General features: G+C 34.7%; 1 protein-coding gene across 1 annotated transcript; it reads right to left on the minus strand.

Moving 5' to 3' along the window:
• Nucleotides 1-16,058: 16,058 nt before the first annotated feature.
• Nucleotides 16,059-17,763, minus strand: LOC145094809 (uncharacterized). The gene is made up of 6 exons (XM_079032839.1): nucleotides 17,672-17,763; nucleotides 17,497-17,580; nucleotides 17,207-17,389; nucleotides 16,852-17,118; nucleotides 16,598-16,777; nucleotides 16,059-16,497 (listed from the first exon to the last, which is right to left on the minus strand). Exons 1-6 carry the CDS (start codon nucleotides 17,723-17,725, stop codon nucleotides 16,084-16,086), a joined length of 1,182 nt encoding a protein of 393 aa, XP_078888965.1. The 5' UTR covers nucleotides 17,726-17,763; the 3' UTR covers nucleotides 16,059-16,083.
• Nucleotides 17,764-18,692: the final 929 nt, after the last annotated feature.

An 18,692-nucleotide genomic window follows, 5' to 3' on the forward strand; every position in this document is an offset into this window, starting at 1 on the left:
ACTTAGACAAGCTCATGTAGCACAACATAGCATCCCTTCCACTGTCATTGACCCCGCTTGGTATTTTGATATAGGGGCCATTGATCACGTCTCTCCGAACCTGCACAAGCATATTCCAGAAGAATACAAAGGAGATGATAAGCTACAAGTGGGAAATGGTAACCATCTGTGTATTTCTCATGTTGGCTCCTCTTCTTTGCCTAATTTAATATTACCAACTTTGCTTATTGTTCCTGAGCTCACTAAAAATCTTCAAAGTGTGTCAAAATTAACAAAAGATAAGAATGTTTATATGGAGTTTTGGCCTAATCATTGTAATGTTAAGACCTTGCAGGGACAAACCATACTTCGAGGTAACGCTAAACATCGTCTCTACCGGCTGCCACATTCCACATCAAAACATCCTTCAATGACATTCACTGGTATTCGCACATCTCTACATGGATGACATAGACGTCTAGCACACCCTCATGAACCTCTTCTGCATAAACTAGTGTCATCATTTAATCTTACTATTTCCTTAAATAAATTTCCAAGTGTATGTGACTCATGTCAACTTGGAAAAACTCATCGTTTTCATCTTGCTTCTTCTCATGTTAATTCCTCTACAGCTTTTGAACTTGTTTACTATGATGTATGAGTCCCTTCTCGAAATTTTCTTTGAATGGAAATCAATATTTTGTTTTGTTTGTTGATGATTACAAAAAGTTTATATGGATCTATTTTTTATCTCATAAATCACAAGTTTTCTTTACTTTCTCACAATTTTGAACTATGATAAAAGCACAATTCGACTATGATATAAAGAGTTTACAAACAGATCGGGTGAGGAATTTCGAAATGTCTCTTCTTTTCTTCAAGAAAATGGCATTATCCATCACATTTCTTTTCCCAATACTCAAGAACAAAATAGAGCCATCGAACGTCAAAACAAAATCATAGTTCAAAAAGGGTTAACTATTTTAGCTCAATCTTCCCTACCTCATCTTTTGTGGGAACATGTTTTTTAAAACAACAATATACTTATATAATCGTACCATCACACCATTATTACAGTATGAATCACCATATTAAAAACTTTACCACAAAATTCCCGATTACGATACCATACAATGCTCACAAAACTGATTTTCATTCCAAACCTTGCATCTTTCTTAGATATAATGCTTCACACAAAGGCTATCTTTGCTTTCATCAACAAACATCTCAAATTTATATTTCTCGACATGTTGTGTTCAATGAAGAAGTTTTTCCATATATCCTTCAATCTACTCCTTCACATCCAACAACACCAAATCTAGACAATACTCCTACTATTTTTACCCGAAACGATTCACCAAGCTCACTTTCCACTCTACTTCCCTCAAACCAATCCTCCCTTACAACCTCGTCCCACTTGTCACCTCTTTAAACTCCCAACACCAACCTAACAACTACTTACATTCTCTCACCTAGGTTTCATTACTCCACTCCACACCATCAACGATATACAACCAGATCAAGAGCTCGACAAAATCCTCCTATTCTCTCTCATTATCGACCTGCTGATAATAATCAACACCCTATGATCACCTGTGCTAGCACCAACTCGCTAAAACCAAAAACCTTAATGTTAATCTTTCTACATCTCCTTAATATTGAACAACCAAGTTTCTCCCAAGTTGTTAAGCACACATGTTGGAAAATTGCAATGAAGGCAGAGTATGATGCTCTCATGAAAAATAACACATGGTCTCTTGTTTTATGTCCCACTAACACTAATGTTGTCGGTTGTAAGTGGATTTACAGAATTAAAAGAAAATCGGATGCCATCATTGAATGACACAAAACACAATTGGTAGCACAAGGTTTTAGTCAAGAATTCATGATTGATTTTTTCGAGACATTTAGTCTGGTTATCAAACCTACAACTATACGCTTGGTGCTCTCTATTGCTATCTCCCAAGAAGATCCGATTTGAGGCCCGAGGCAAGATAAAAAAAAGAGGCCCTTCTTAGTAAAAGAATTATAATCAAATAGTTTCGATTAATATACGAAACAGTAATATGTGCTAATTCACTAAAACGTTTTTGGTAAAAAATGACAGAACCTTTGGAAATTTTATTATTAAAAATAATTAATACATTAGAGGTTACAACTGAACATAAACATACATGAATTGCTATATTAGTATATGTTTATCTATATAAGTCTCCATTCGTTAACATGTGGTTAAAACTTGTCTCTTTGCATACTTCTTTCTTGAGGCTTTTATACCGTTTGCTTCACATGGACCAAAAAAGCTACTACTTAATAGAATAATGCAAGATATTCTTTAGCACCATGTGAAATCAAAGATAACTAGAAACCAAATATTTAAAGCTAATCTTTCAATATTCAAACCTTATAATCATTTTTTTTCTTTGTATATGATTTACCTTCGGGACCATCCGCATTTCTTTTATTTTCTTGTGGCTAGTTTATACTTTTATATGTTCATTGTCTAAAAATATCATCTCTCCCCAAAATGAGTCATCAATACTCTCTCACCTACAACCAAGACACACCCTTCACTCTTCATATACACGTTGTCATCCTGTTCCCACACACCATATCTACTAATATTTCAACATCCTTTTTTTTATTATAATTCTGCTATAGATGCTTGTACTTGGAGAAAGTTGAAATCCCATTGAAGTCCATGGATGTAAATTTCTTTTTCTTGTCCCTTGTTTGATAGCACAATTCATTCTACATTCACAATCGGTAAAATATTAAAGAAAAACACCATTAACATCTTAGAGTAATTTCTTAGGGATTTAGATCATTGATTAGAAATTTGGAATCAATATACTATGCAACCAAAATGAAATTGTAAATCTGTGTTACCTGTATTTTATTCAAAAAGTAGATTTCAGTATGACATTTCATCAAACACTTAATAGACAACCAAAATCACACATTTTCTCTAGGTAAAGAAGCTTGTGCAAAGGAATAAATCGACTGTAGAAATCGATAACAACCCAAATGGAAAAGAAAAGTAATATATTAACTTTAGGTTGATATCCATAATCCACTTTAGGAATTAGAAAATCAAGTCCCATTCAAACCTAAAAATCAAAAATCAAAACCTAAATCTATAGAAATCGATAAACAAAGCAAATGAGAAAAGAAAAGCAATACATTACCTTTTGATTGATATCCATAATCCATTCTCCTTGTGAAGGCGATTAAATTGCTTCTTGAACGGTTAGAAATGCCTTCGGACTTAAAAGATTTAAGAGGAAGGAAAGGACATCCGGCTATTGGCGTTTTATCTGCATCTTCCCGACCGGAAGGGCTTCGCTTTGTTTGGGATGAACTCGCAAAGACTCGACCCGGGGACTTCCCTCGTAGAGTGGCCTATGTCAGTTCGAATCTGACGAGTCGTTCGTTGATTCGTGTGAAGAATAATTTAAGAGATGACGACTCTTCGATGGTCTTTTCCTGCTTAAAAAAAATTGTAAATTGCTTCTTGAACTGTTAAGAAATGCCTTGGGATTTAAAAGATTTGAGAGGAAGAAAAAGGAAGTTGAGAAAATTAAGAGACGACGACTCTTCGAGGGTCTTTTCCTGCTTAATAAAAAAAAGAAATTGTAAATTGGTTCTTGAATTGTTAAGAAATTCCTTGGGACTTAAAAGATCTAAGAGGAAGGAAAAGGAAGTTAGGAAATTTAATAGACGATGATTCTTCGTGTAACACCTGAATCCTGGTATGTTTCTAATTTTCCCTTGTTATTAAAAGATTTGCATTTTCACCCTTGAGCAGTACATGGGGCGTACCACCTGGTATGCTTAGCGTACAAGCTGTAAAGCGAGTACGCGAGGCGTACCACTTGGTACGCTTAGTGTACTGATGTGAGGTAGGGACGAGACTCTGGACATGTACACTCGGCGTACATATATGTATGCAGGGCGTACATAGGTTATGTTGAAACCCTAATTTAGGGTGTTGTACCTGTATAAAGGCCTTAAATCCTCATGGTTGTCCTCCTTACCAGCCTCCATTGCCAAAAAAACCCTACAATCGACGCTTAAGCCTCTTTGTGGTGTTCTTAAGTTATTAAGAAGTCTTTGGTGCCCATTTTTGCCTTTGTGAAGGAAGTAGAGAAGCTTGAAGTTGCTTTGCTTGGTGAGAAGGTTTTGGATCCGGAATCATCATCTTGTGTGCAAGCTTTTTGAGGTATCAAGTTTACATCTTGGCTTATAAATGTTTAGATCTCTTCATAGTTTGTTTTATTATGCTTTTGGTCCCTTTTTGGGTTGTTGGAAGAGTGAAGTCGTTTTAGGGGCTTGTTCTTTAGATCTGAGTTCATACTGGACTCCTTAAGCATAAATGTGAAAGCTTTATGGGAATTTTGGTCACATGCATGCATTAAGTCACTTGTTAAGTCCTTTCTAAGCTTAAGAGCTTCATTTAGCTATGCATGAACATAAAGTTGTCACCTTTACATGATTTTCTAGCTCAAGGAAGTCATATATATGTTTTGGAGCTATGTCTTAATGGATTAAGGACTGAAATCGAATTTTGGCTGAATGGGTGAGTACGATGGGCGTACAAGCAGGTATGTTAAGCGTACAATCCCTCAAGAGAGTACGCAGCGCGTACGTGCTGGGTATGCCTCGCATACTCAGTCAGGTGCACTTCGCATGTTGGGTTCAGTTTTGGGCTTTTCTTTAGGCTTAGTAGTTTGGGGCCTTTTTAGGTCACCTGAATGTAGGTGTTTCGATTAGGAAAAATTAGTTGGCCTTAGGGTAAGGTCCATGTAAGGATTTGGTCCCAATTTGGAAAATTGGGCCAAATGTGGGCCTTGGATGGATAATTGGTTTTTGGGCCTTTTAGATGGAAAGTTTGGGCCTTACTCTTGGACCAAACTAGGTAAGGGGTAAAATTGTTTTTTACCCTAAGTATGGATTGAAGGATATAAATATGACTCAAATTGTTAATTGGGTTTGTCATACCCCCGGCCGAGGCGGCGAAACACGTTGGATTGTGCGACTAAATTCATGGATCACAGGTAAACTGACGATATAACACAAGTACAAGAATAAACAATATAGCATTCGTGTTCCATCTTGATATTTGAATAAAAGGTTTTTACAAATAATAATAATACATGAATTGCCTTAACAGATAGGCATATAATACAACAACAAGTAAACTAGGTCACCTGTAATCTAATCTGTCTTGAATGTCTGTTTAAAGATTTACTGATAATACATGTAGTTTTGAGGGTCAACACAAGGTTGGTGAGTGTTATAGGTTTTCTACTAATAGCAATAATACTTTTAAAAAGTCTAAAAAGTATTATCTTTGTATGAATAAAAATAGTTGAAACAGTGTTTGCCATGAGTCTTTAAAAACAAAAATGTATCTTTGTATAAGTAAATCCACACTTAAAAACCGTGTTTGTAAAGAATCTTTGAATATTCTTGAAAACCAAACTATATTGTTACATAAGTAGTTTCATACTTAAAATAGTTTTGAAAACAACCAAGCCCATGGTTGTAGTGAGAGAGAGAGAGAGAGAGAGAGATATTCTAGTTAATGTTTATAGTGAGTCTTATAACCGAGTTATATGACTTGAGTGTACCCCCTACAACTCTTCATTGGACGTTGTAGTAAAAATTATAGACACCTATTACCCGCTTCAATTGATCGGTCAAGGGTTGTCGCTAGCAACCGCGGGTGGGGATGTCAACCCCGTATAGATCTATACATATGTATCTCGTTTCGAAAATTAATGGTTATAGTTGTGTGAGTATGCTAAGTGTTTAGACTCAGCTAATGAATAACACAGCGTCTCATTAAAGAGCCCTTAACTAAAAAGTTTGTGAATAGCTCTCAGCCCTAACTTAATTGTGATTAAGTCACTAGGCATAATGAATATCGTTGTATAAAGTTTATAAAAGTTGAGTATGTTTGACATGTATGTAAAAGTGTAATGTCTTGCTTTTATAAAGATGTGTGTTTCAAAGTAATGAACATATATACATGTATAAACTTCATGCATTTAAACATATAAATATACATGATTAGTAATAGTTTGAATCCTTGAAATACTACAAAGTGTTATAACGTGCTTGTCATAATATGCAATGTCACATAAAAATCATATAATTTTGTATCATGTAGTATTTGTCATGTCAACTGGTTATTTCACGATAAAATAACCATAATACATATACCAAAAGTTTATATTAGTTTATTGGTAACAATATGGTAAATTGTTAAATAATAATATTTTTATTAACCAGATTTATTGTATTTTCGCATAAAAAGGAAATTGATTTATAAACAAAATATTTAGACACATGTACCCCTTCCCCCGAAATAATTAAAATATTAAAAAGGGTTCGTAAGCACTCACCCTTGAAACGTGAGTTCAAATCATTCGAATTCATTATTTTTGAGAAACTCATCGTAAGAAGCCACAAATTCACAATTCTTGAACTTTAAAGCACCTTTGGGACCGTTTTGTAGCAATTTTCACTATAGGTGTTGTTTTGTAATTTCACTAAAATATAAGGGTTGTTTGGTAATTTAATGTAACTGTTTTGGTAAAAATTTAACAAATGAGAGGTTGTTTGTGGATAAATGAAGTCACTTTTTGGGTATTGGGATTGATTTTGATTAACTAAATCAAGGGAGGGGTGATTTTGTTCATTTTAAATCAAGGTTTGAGTCCTTTGACTTTTGACTAATCAAAATAGGAATCGGTCAAAAACTAAAAGGTGGTTTTAAAAAGAGAAAATGACAAAAATAGCCAATTACACTAATTGCATTACAAAAATAGCCAAAAAAAATCGAGATTACATATATAGCCACCCATTTCGCAGATGAGAAGGTCCCATCTGCGAAATGGGCTTCTCATCTGCAAAAGTACAAGTGCCTGAAGCACAGTTGTGCTTTAGGCACTTGTACTTTCGCAGATGAGAATTTTTTTTTTTTTTTTTTTTAATTTTTTCGGTATAAATAGGGGTAATTTCGCAGATGGAATAGGTCCCATCTGCGAAATCCTCTGATCCTATCTGCGAAATGATGCAATTTTTTTTAATTTTTTTTTAATTTTTTTTTTTTAAGGTTGACTACGAAATGAATTGGTTTGACTACGAAATGGGCTTTGCTATATAAAAACTTTTGTAGAAAAAATATCATTTTGGTTGTTATTTGGTTTGTGAAATACTCTCTATCTCTACAATTTGCTCAAAAAATGATTGAATATTTGGTTTGTCTTGTAACCGGTGGGAGATGGCAAGTTAATGGAACTAATCTGGAATACATATGTCCACAGGGAGGTATTTCTGAACTTGCTTTGATATTTTCTGAGTATATTAGTTATAGTGATTTTGTATCTATGGTAAGAAGCAAAATTGGTTTGTTAGACAAATATAGAATTAGTCTTCGTTTCCACCATCCTGAATTAAATTATTATATAGCTATAGTTGAAGACGTGGATGTTAGAATGTTGATAAACGTAATCAAATGTAGTGGAGGAAGGGCTGTGAAAGTGTTTGTGGTGGTTGATGAAGTTGAGGAGGTTAATGGGGGCGGTGAAATTGGAAACGAAGTTGTTGGTAATTTATGCAGTTTTAAAGGGAGCAACGATCCGATAGGTACTTTCAATACTCCTAGTGTACCTCAGTTTCACAGTGTTGCTGAAAATGTTAATGTTAGTTATTCACCTATTCAATATGTGGATCCCGAGAATTACAAGTATGTTGGTGATGATGATGTTGGTACATATCTTAATCATGTTGGTGGTCGTTGTGATGATGTTGCCGAACAAGAAGTTAAACTTATGAATAGGCGTGTGGTAGATAAAACTAAAAAGAAAAAAAATTCAACTCAAAAAAATGAAAAAAATCATGTTTACGGGCATTATGTTGATGTTGGTGATGTATGTTTAGATATAACCGAGCTACAAAGTAATTCCGATAGAGATGAGTTGGGTGATGAAGTTAAAGCTAAGTATCCCGATAACCTTTTTCACGGTATGCCCCCTATACCAGCATGGCCAGTTGATACTAATGAAGATATCCCAACACAGATGGTAGACATTAATCTTCAAAAGATTCAATGTGAGAGTATATTTAAAAACAAAGAACTTTTAAAGCGGTGTATTGGTAAAAAATGTCTTCGAGAAGGTTTCCAGACGAGGACAAGTAGATCCACCAAATCAAGGTATGAAGCTGTGTGTGTTTCGAAAAATTGTTCTTGGTTACTAAGAGCAAAAGCAATTAAAAATACTGATGGACTTTTCCAAGTGAATAAATTTGTTGATGTACACACATGTTCTTCAACATTGTTGCAACCTAATCATCGACAAGCAAACAAATATGTTTTGGGTGAATATGTTGCTGATGTTTTGGCTGAAGACTATAGTAGAGTTTATCGGGGAAAAGAAATTGTTAATGATATTAATGCTCAATTGAATATCAATATCTCATACCATCAGGCATGGCGTGCGAAGCAATATGCATTGTTGTCGTTAAGGGGTACGAAAGAGGATTCTTTTACCAAACTTCCGGCGTATTGTCACAACTTGGCCAAACATAATCTGGGTACTGTCACACATATTAAAACAGATGCTGATGATCGGTTTGAGTTTTTGTACGTCGCACTCGGTTGCTCGGTTAGTATTATCATGTCCTAATTTTTTTTAATATTTATTTTGGTGTATTTGAATAGATATACAATGTATTGTAGGTACGAGCTTTTGTCAATTTTTGTAAGCCGACCCTAGTAGTAGATGGAGCTCACCTAAAGGGCGAGTTCAAAGGTACCATGCTACTTGCAGTTACTAAGGACGGACAAAATCAAATATTACCGGTTACATATGGTATATGCAAAAATGAGTGTACTGATTCTTGGACATGGTTTTTTCAAAAACTACGTGATTGCATAGGAAATATGCAGGAGCTTACAATTATATCTGATAGGTCTCCATCTATAGCAACATCCGTTGCCAACATTTTTCCTCACGCTCATCATGGAATATGTGGTGTCCATTTGTATTTCAACATAGTATCTAGATTCGGCAAGAGTAAGACGGTTAAAGGAATTTTTTGGGAGGCGTGTAGGGCGTACACAGTTGATGCTTTTGATGCTGCCATGGATGTTATGAAAAAGACAAAAGAACCAGTATGGGAGTACTTAAAAAGTATAAATCCAGAAACCTGGTCAAGGGCACATTTTAAAGGGAACCGATACAATCTTATGTTGTCCAACAGTGCGGAGTCTATAAATGCATTATCTAGACACGCACGTAAGGTGCCAATACTTATGTTGATTGATTTTTTTCGTGCTACAATGCAACAATGGTGGTTTCAAAGACGTAACTTTGCAGGTATTACGTAAATTTGTAATATTAATGTTTTATTAGTTTCGATGTTATTGATTTTAACTTCTTCATTTTGGCTGTTTTTTTAGCAGAAGCAACAACAACACTTACCCCTTGGGCGGATGAAGTTGTAAAAGAAAACAAGAAAATTTTTACCAAATGGGATGTTCGCATGATCTCAAATACGAAATGTGAGGTCAAAAAGGGGGCACAAAATGTGATTGTTGATTTTCAACATATGACATGTATATGTAGGCATTGGCAACTTGATGGGATACCTTGTGGTCATGTCATAAGATGTTTAACAGTGAACAATTACCAAGACTGCTCAAGGTTTGCATTAAATGATTACTTTACCGAAACACTGAGGAAAACATATGAGGAATCAATAAACCCTCTGCCGAAGCCATCCGAATGGGAGATCCCCGATGATTTGATGATTGTTAAGCCACCTATAATGGATAAACGTCAGCCAGGCAGGCCAAGAAACACAGACCGCATTCCATCCCAAGGCGAGGGTCCAATTATAAAAGAGTGTTCTACATGTGGTCAACTAGGACACACGAGAAATAATTGTACTGAAAGGGCGTCTGGTAGCAGAGCAGGTCACATAATTTCTACTGCAGAAATGGCATATAATATTGGTGGTTCAGCGGGTTGCTCACGAACCCATAACGCTGATTTTGATATAAAACAACCTTGAAATTAAGAGTAATGACGAGTTGTTAGCTTATTATGTATTGTAATATTTTTATTAACTCTTACAAGACATTGCTATGCTTTCATATTTTAGTTAAGTTTGTTGATTATAACAATGAATGAAGTCTTTATATTATAAAATATAGTTTGCAGATTTATTTTAACAGTTACAACATGTTATTTAAAAAAAACAACAAACGATCCTTTGGCAACCTAATCTGTTTCATGATAATATTACAACAACTTTATAACTAATTTTTAAACTCAGGGAACTGCAACGGGTACTTCTCTTTCTCCATTGTTATATAGTCATCCCTAATTCTCATTTTGTCTTCGAAACGATCCTTTTTTACCATAATGTGTATCAACTGCTCATCCTTCTCAGCAAGCCGTTTTTCAGTCGTTTTGATTGCCTTCTTACTCTTTTTTATCCAATCTTTATGCTCTTTGATTTTGTTTTTATTGAGGTCAATCCATTCTTCAGCTTGTTTGCATTCCGAACCTATATCATTAGCAAGTTGAGTGAGAAGTCGGGATGACTCTTTGTCCTCTTCTTGTTGTGCTTCAGCCTTCTTTAATTCTTCAAAATTTTCATGTGACATATATGACCCGGCTGAAGAGGGTGTAAAAAAAGGGTCTACCGAATCACAGTAGTAACAATCTACTTCGTTGCATGAGCAAATTTCGAATTTGTGTGAGGAACTCATAATAAAATCGATGTTGTATTAAACTGGAGCAATAAGTGGTATTTATACATACTAGACAGTAATGAGAAGTCCAACTTTGAAATGACTAGACAGTAATGACAAGTCACTGTAGTAACCTGCACATCCCAGTGGGTCCCTTAAGTGACAAGAGATAAATGACAGTTTGACATGACAAAACACTGCATAAAGCTGAAATTCGTAGTCCAAATATAACCATTTCGTAGTCAAAGTATTATTTCATAGTCTATTTATTTATATAAATAGATGTTTAAGATCTATAAACCAAACACCCAAATCACCTAAACGAAACGAATTCCCATTATTAGAAATGTCGTCGAATGCAGCAAGTTCTTCGAATGAAGTACCTGGTTCCAATTCTGAAAGGCCATGGACGACAAAGGAGGTGTTAGTTCTAACACGGTGCTGGCTAAGTGTTAAGGATGGTGAACCGTTACTTGCTCCCCCGCATTGCCTAATTGGTGATGAATGGAGTCGCATCACATCTTTGTTTAACCATGAGATGGGAGAAGGGCAAAAAAGAGAAAAATCAGATGTTGTTACTAAGTGGATGGATGTAAAGGAGGAAGTGACATGGTTCAATCGAGCATGTAGTTATGCGAAACGTAACAATGTTCGTTGTCGTGACGAAGAAGAGTTCTTGGAAGTTGTTACAGAGTTTTACATCTTTGAGCATGAAGGCAGAGACTTTGAATATGAGGAAGTTTGGAAGGTTGTTAGAGATAAACAGTATTTCAAGTAGACCACTCTAATTTGTGTTAAGAATAAGCCATGGACTTGTGTTTTACGTTAATGCTTTGTTCGTATTATGTCGTTTTTTTCATGTAATTGTTGTGATGTTTTAATGGTTCATGGAATCTTGTTACTAATGTATTCTAAATATTTTTGATAACTAATGCAATGACCATTTATTAACTCAAGTTAATCATACGAGTTTCTCACATAATAAACTAAAATATATATATTAACTCAACTTAATCATACGAGTTTCTCACATACTAAACTAAAATATATTTTAAACATATGAAATACATACGAATTACATACGAAATACATGAAAATAACCTAGTACTCACATAATAAACTAAAATAGATTTTAAACAAACGAAATACATACGAAATACATAAGAAATACATGAAAATAACCTAGTACTCAAATAATAAACTAAAATAGATTTTAAACAAACGGGATATATTTCAAAATATTCCAAGGGGCTTCAAACTGGAATTCCAACCCATTACTTAATGACTTGTATTCCTCCTTAGCAGCTTCCAAGATGACATCCTCAGTAGCATTTAAACGGGTGTCGTCAATTTTGGTATAAAGATCGTTGAATAATAGAACCTCGGTTTTCATTTCATACCATCTTGCTAAGATGTCTAGTTCGTCACGATCGTTTCTTGTAGCCATTCGGTTTTCAGCATTGAAAATATTTGTTAGACGGCTCCAAAACATTGGATCATTCAACTTGCTTGTCTCGTACACATGAATATAAGCATGTGTAAGAACCAAGAACTCTTCATTGCTCCATGATATAGAAGTCATTTGGATTGAAACAAAGAGGGTAGAATCTAAAAAACAATATTTGAACAACTATATTGGTTAATTTAATAACGTTTTGCATGTAACTTAGGGTCAATTTATAGTAGTTTCTACACAAAATCGCAGTTCAAACTTCTAATATGTCTGCAATTCATAGTCAAAATTAACTGATGAATGCAGTGTACTATACTTATAACACAACAGATCACTATTCGAGTTGACAATTCATCCCCGGTTGAATGACAACACAATACATTGCTGTTTGAGTTGACAACTCATTGCACCAGGAAAGTAAGGAGTCGTTATAAATAGATTTCAATATCCGTTGTAATTGTATTCTATTACTTCCCTCCTTGCAATTATGGACTCACCACATATATGGAGGAACGCAGAGGAGGTCGCTTTGGTTCAAGCTTGGATTACAACTGTAGAGGTGGATTTTCCACCGGGTCCCCCACAAGTTCGTGCTGGATCATTTTGGTCTCGTGTCTGTCATTTGTTTCACCATTTAATGAACCGCACTCAATATCGAAGAAGAAGAGATGTCAAAGCGAAGTTTCTGGATATGAAAATGAAGGTGAAACAATTTCAACGTATTTATAACGAGTTGGATAACGAACATGCAAATACGGATGAAGACATTCTACGGCAGGTGGCTTTGGAACTATACCGCTTTCAATACGATGGTAGCGAGTTTACCCACTTAGATGCATGGAATGTTTTAAAGAATGTCCCTTATTTTTAATATGCATGTTGGTTAAGTTAATTGTTTTTCGTTATTTAAGTTTCTTGTTGTTGTATGTGTCTAGTCGTTACTATTTAATAAACGTCCATTTCTTTTAATGTATGTTGTTCCCTCAATAGCCAATATTTAGAAAGCAATAAAATAAAACCGAGGTACATAAATAACTAACACATAATACGACATAAAAAATAAACTGGGTACATGGATAACTAATACGTAACACAGCAGTAAAATAAAAACGGAGTACATAAAAAACTAATACATAATACTACATAAAACATAAATGTGCTACATGAATAACTACTGCATTGAGGGAGGTAACAGGACCACCGTTTCATTTGGTATTTCCCAATGCTCATATGATGGTATACCATTCACCAACTCAGATCCATATGCAACTCGATACACATAATTAGTGAACTTGTATTCAACCATTCTCTGAATGGACTTAGATGTACGGGTTCTTAGACATGCTATAGCGTGGCCACATGGTATACCGCTTTTTTGCCATTTACCACAACTACATACCCTTCGTTCAAGTTGTACGTTGCTGGTGGCAAAAGTGTCATGGACTTCAAATGTATCCCCATACAAACGTTTTGCATTACAATTGTAAGACTTGCTGAGACTTTTTTGAACCTTACTCTCAACGTAAGGGGTCAACCCACCAGACAACCTCCCTGTAAAATTTGATATTTTAATAAAAATAGCAGCACAATAAAAAAAAACAAAATATAACAATCTCCCTTACCAGCCAGTTCGGCCCGTTCAACATACTTTGATTTTATCGACGTGGTGGTTAACTCAATTATCGTTGTTATAGGAAACTCACGTGAGGATATAATTTGCAAAATTTCAGGGACGTCAATCGATTTAACATTGTAACGTATTTTTGGGAAAAATGCTCTTGTCCATTTTGAAATCGGTATATCGTCAAGCCAGTAAATTGGACTCATAAGCAAGGTGCAGAAAGGTGGTTGCCTACATGTACTTTGCAACCTTTCGAAACACAAGTAAAAATCATCAACGCTATATGCATTGCATGACTTCCAAAACAACGATTCGACTTCCGTATTGTTATGTCCGATAGACTCACGTATCTTTCGAGCTATATCTTTAGGACAATATCCATGATAGGAATCCGGGTAGGCACTGTCAACACCAAAGTCTATGTTATCACACATGTTGCTTATGAAACCAACCTCTGTGTCCTCACCTAAACAATCTCTTAACCTCATCATGAACCATCTCCATGATTCTTCACACTGTAAGGTTCCCAAACCAAGTGCTAAGAGTAATGGCTCATGATTTCCATCTAAAGCCACTGCGAAGTACATTGTTGTCAGAAAGCTCCCAAGAAGGGGTAAATAACCCACATATATTAGCGGTATCATGCACCTAAGGAAGGTACGAATCTACATAAAAACGAACACATATTAGTGCTATGTAATAATTAATCGACATACATTACCATGAAATATTGTATAACTCAATAAAAGAAGTATGTTATACCACGCAACCTAAAGCCACAAAACAGAATTGAAAGCGGTTGTTATCGGTTTTCTTAATGGCTGTGAAGGTATTAGGATTTGTTCTTTGAAGGTTATGCAAGAAAATTGGTAGTTGAGAAAAGGTTCTTTGGCTGTGACTACTCATTTTCAATACCGATAATTGTGCTCTACAATGATCACACAAATGGAATTATAAATAGAAGATATTGTATCTCTACTGATCAAAATTCATAGTTTAACCCTTTAAATTCGTAGTTGAACATTTTGAATTCATAGTCAAACCAGTTCATTTCATAGTCAAATTTCACTGACCGACATGACAATACTACAGAATGTACTTATCTGCATTTCATAGTTGAACATTTTGAATTCATAGTCAAACCAGTTCATTTCATAGTCAAATTTCACTGACCGACATGACAATACTACAGAATGTACTTGTCTGCATTTCATAGTTGAACATTTTGAATTCATAGTCAAACCAGTTCATTTCATAGTCAAATTTCACTGACCGACATGACAATACTATAGAATGTACTTGTCTGCATTTCATAGTTGACCTTTTTGAATTCATAGTCAAACCAGTTCATTTCATAGTCAAATTTCACTGACCGACATGACAATACTACAGAATGTACTTGTCTGCATTTCATAGTTGACCTTTTTGAATTCATAGTCAAACCAGTTCATTTCATAGTCAAATTTCACTGACCGACATGACAATACTATAGAATGTACTTGTCTGCATTCCATAGTTGAACTTTTTGAATTCATAGTCAAACCAGTTTATTTCATAGTAAAAAAGAATTGTCCGTAATATGATTTATTCTATAAATGGGTGTCACTCATTATGAAAAAATTTAACTGAGAAAGTAACTCCGATTTAAAAGAATAAGAAGGCTAATGGCATACTGCAATTGTGGAGGAGAACGTATCGTTAGGATTTCGGGTACAGCTAAAAACCCAGGAAGATTGTTCTACGCTTGCCCGTATTTGGTATCATGTTCTTACCGTCATTCAAATTTAAACCCTCGTGTTTACATGACACAAATTTATTTTCTTACTGTGGATATTAAATTTAACAGGGACCAAAATGCGGGTTTATCAGTTGGGTTGATGAAGAGAAGGACCAATCTTCTATGGTAATAGCTAAAGTAGCTAACTCTAATAAGCTCTTTCAATCAGAAAATAAGAAGTTAAAGATAGCGTTGGTTTGTAGTTGGGTGTTGTTCTTGGCAGTTCTTGTTTACAAGTTGTAAGCTTTTCAATATTGTTTTTATGGTTTTGAAGTTGTTAGGTCAATAAATTGTTGTATTTGTAACGTTAAAACAAATGTTGTGGTCGTTCTTATGTTGAATTTATTGATAAGTAATTAGTAGGTCATTAAATTGTTGTAATTGTCGTAACGTTATATTTTTTCTCATCCGTTGAGTAAACTCTAAAGATAAACTAATAATGAAATCCAACATTAATTTGTATATACATTTATATAATCCAACTACAGAGGAGCAAGACTAGACCCCCAAATAATTTTTGCCATCCGGAGACGGAACTCTAAAGTTGCGTTCTTTGGGTCAATAAGAACACGTATTGGTTGACCTGAAACCAATTGCTCCATAAACATACAAAGAAAAACACCGCAATCTCCCAAATGACTACTTTGTTGGGGAACGTTTTCTTCATAAATGAATTGCATATTCAATGGAATCCTTGGGATGTTCCTCCGCGCCCAATACTTAATCTTGTCCAAATAATTTGCCACCCGACGTTCAAATTTGGAAAAGATTCCTTCGGATTGGAATTTTTCATAAGCACCTCTACCAAGACTGTCATAAATATGCACTTCCATTGACGCTAATCGTAGTTCCCCAAATAGCCAATGATTAGGGGATGAATGAATCGGCAATAAGACCTGTATAAGGATCAGAAAATAAAATTATGTTTATTTACATCACAATACAAAAACATAACAAAAAAACGATATTATTTTCAATATAAACTATTAATTTTACCGTATCAACATCCCACCAAGCAACCATGAAGTTGGGGTATGTAGCAATATCAACCATAAACGCCCTCCAGTCCTGTCCTTCTTCCAAAGCATGAGAAACAAAAAAATTTGGAGGCATTATTGTATGTCGGTCGCTCTCAAACCGTCTCTCCATCAAAAGTCGGTACCAAATGGTTATATGCTACACACATGATACTTTTGTTATTGACTAAAAAACAATTAACTTTTAAAAGAATTAATTAACAATTTATTTACCGCTGACTCCAACCATCCGTCGTGTGTATGCCCAAACAATGAGCTCCAAAAATCTCTATCTAACACGAAATTAAACAAACGATGCTGCACATCGTATGAATGCAATACATAATTTTGGATGACATCCTCACCGCCTGCTACGTAAGGTTGCAGGCGCAACCTGGAGAACTCATGAGCAACACCAAAAACTGGAGGAGGAACGGGGCTTGTTGATTTCATACCAACCTTCTTTTTTGTTCTTCTTTTTTGTTTCGGTGTCGTGTGCAACTAAAAACAATATTCAAATGTTTAAATGTATATCTTTCAGATAATTCACATAAACATAAAATCAACAGTTTATAAATAAAACGAATACCTCGGTGTAAGGAGTGCATAAAAATTGTGATGGTTTTCGACTCCTAGGTTTATCGGGTGTAACTTCTTTGTCATCATCATCATCATGAAAATAATCTACATTTCCCATTATTATAACTTCGTCTTCATCCGGCACATCATCATCAAATTTGTTCCCTGCATTGTCATTCCTCTCCTCCCACTCCTACATTAAAAATAATACTTTATACTTAATAAAAAAATACACATAATTTAATAAGCAATAATATCTAAATAAACAAAATATTAATATTAATGTAACTATATAATAACCTCTTTAACTTCACTATAATCGTTTACATCACACACATCATCATCAAATTTGTTCCCCGCATACTGAGTACTCTCCTCCAACATCTACATTAAAAATATAACTTTTTACTTAATAGCAAAATACACTTTATTAAAAAGTAATTATTAAAATCGTAAAGGTAACATCTATAACAACCTTGTCGTCTTGAGTATCACCAAAAACATTTTGAGTTGTATTGTTTTTATTCATCACTTCATCTTGCACAACCTATATTTTCAAATATAAAATATGAACACAGGTATTCATATATGTTAATAAAATTTAATAAATAATGTAGCGTGTAACTAACCTGTTCATCATAATTTCTTTGTGACACTGTCGGTTCCTCAAAAATAATGTCGTTCCAAAATTGTTCATTATTCACTTCTTCAAAAAAAACCTCTGTAGGTTTTTGTTGATTCATAAACACATGCTGCTCCAGTGCATGTACCCGTTTCAACAACTCGTCTAGCTTGTGTTTCCCACTGCCCCGACCTCTACCATGAGAGCGACCACTGGACGACATACTAGACGAAGATTCGTGTTGTCTCCTAAAATGGTCCCGTACTGGGGATGGAACTGCTTTCCCTTCACCATATACATACTCTTGAAATGACATATAATAGAAAGATGTCATCTCACCATCACCCGGTAACATGTTTTGTCTTGGTGGTAGCCCCTCCTAAAAAATTAAACATATTCAAAATGCATATAAAACTATAATAATCAACTTTATTAATAATAAACGAAATATTTTTAAACCTGCATCTTTAACCAAATCTTGTTCACGTCAACCCATTTCAATTTTTTTGTTCCGCTCCATCTTTTCATCCGAGGCAAGTCTTTATTTTTTCTCAATGCAAATCCACATGCACGAACAGCCGGAATCATCTCATATATCCATATCTACAATTTTGTACAATAACAGTAATAAAAGTTAAAATTAAAATAAAAAATATAACAATAAAACAATTTAAATATAAGAAAATTTGTATACCCTAATTGGAGCCGTAAATCCTGAGACGGAATACTTTAAAGTTTGACCACGCTTAGGAAGTGATAAATAATGATGTATCTTATTCCACGTATCCTCAAGGTCAACATAAGTAAAATCCCATAGATAGCTACCCCAAGCGAAGCTAACAAAAAAAAAAACAAAATTGATTATTATATAAAT

Source organism: Lactuca serriola, chromosome 3 (assembly GCF_051521515.1).
Source record: "Lactuca serriola cultivar US96UC23 chromosome 3, Lser_US96UC23_V15, whole genome shotgun sequence".
Taxonomy (NCBI): domain Eukaryota; kingdom Viridiplantae; phylum Streptophyta; class Magnoliopsida; order Asterales; family Asteraceae; genus Lactuca; species Lactuca serriola.

Coding starts and splice junctions, on each gene's coding strand:
- LOC145094809 (XM_079032839.1), bottom strand. CDS start 17,725: ATGAATAAAAACAATACAACTCAAAATGTTTTTGGTGATACTCAAGAC. Junction 17,581..17,671: donor GTGATACTCAAGACGACAAG/GTTGTTATAGAT, acceptor TTTTTAATGTAG/ATGTTGGAGGAGAGTACTCA. Junction 16,498..16,597: donor CTTGGTGGGATGTTGATACG/GTAAAATTAATA, acceptor ATCCTTATACAG/GTCTTATTGCCGATTCATTC.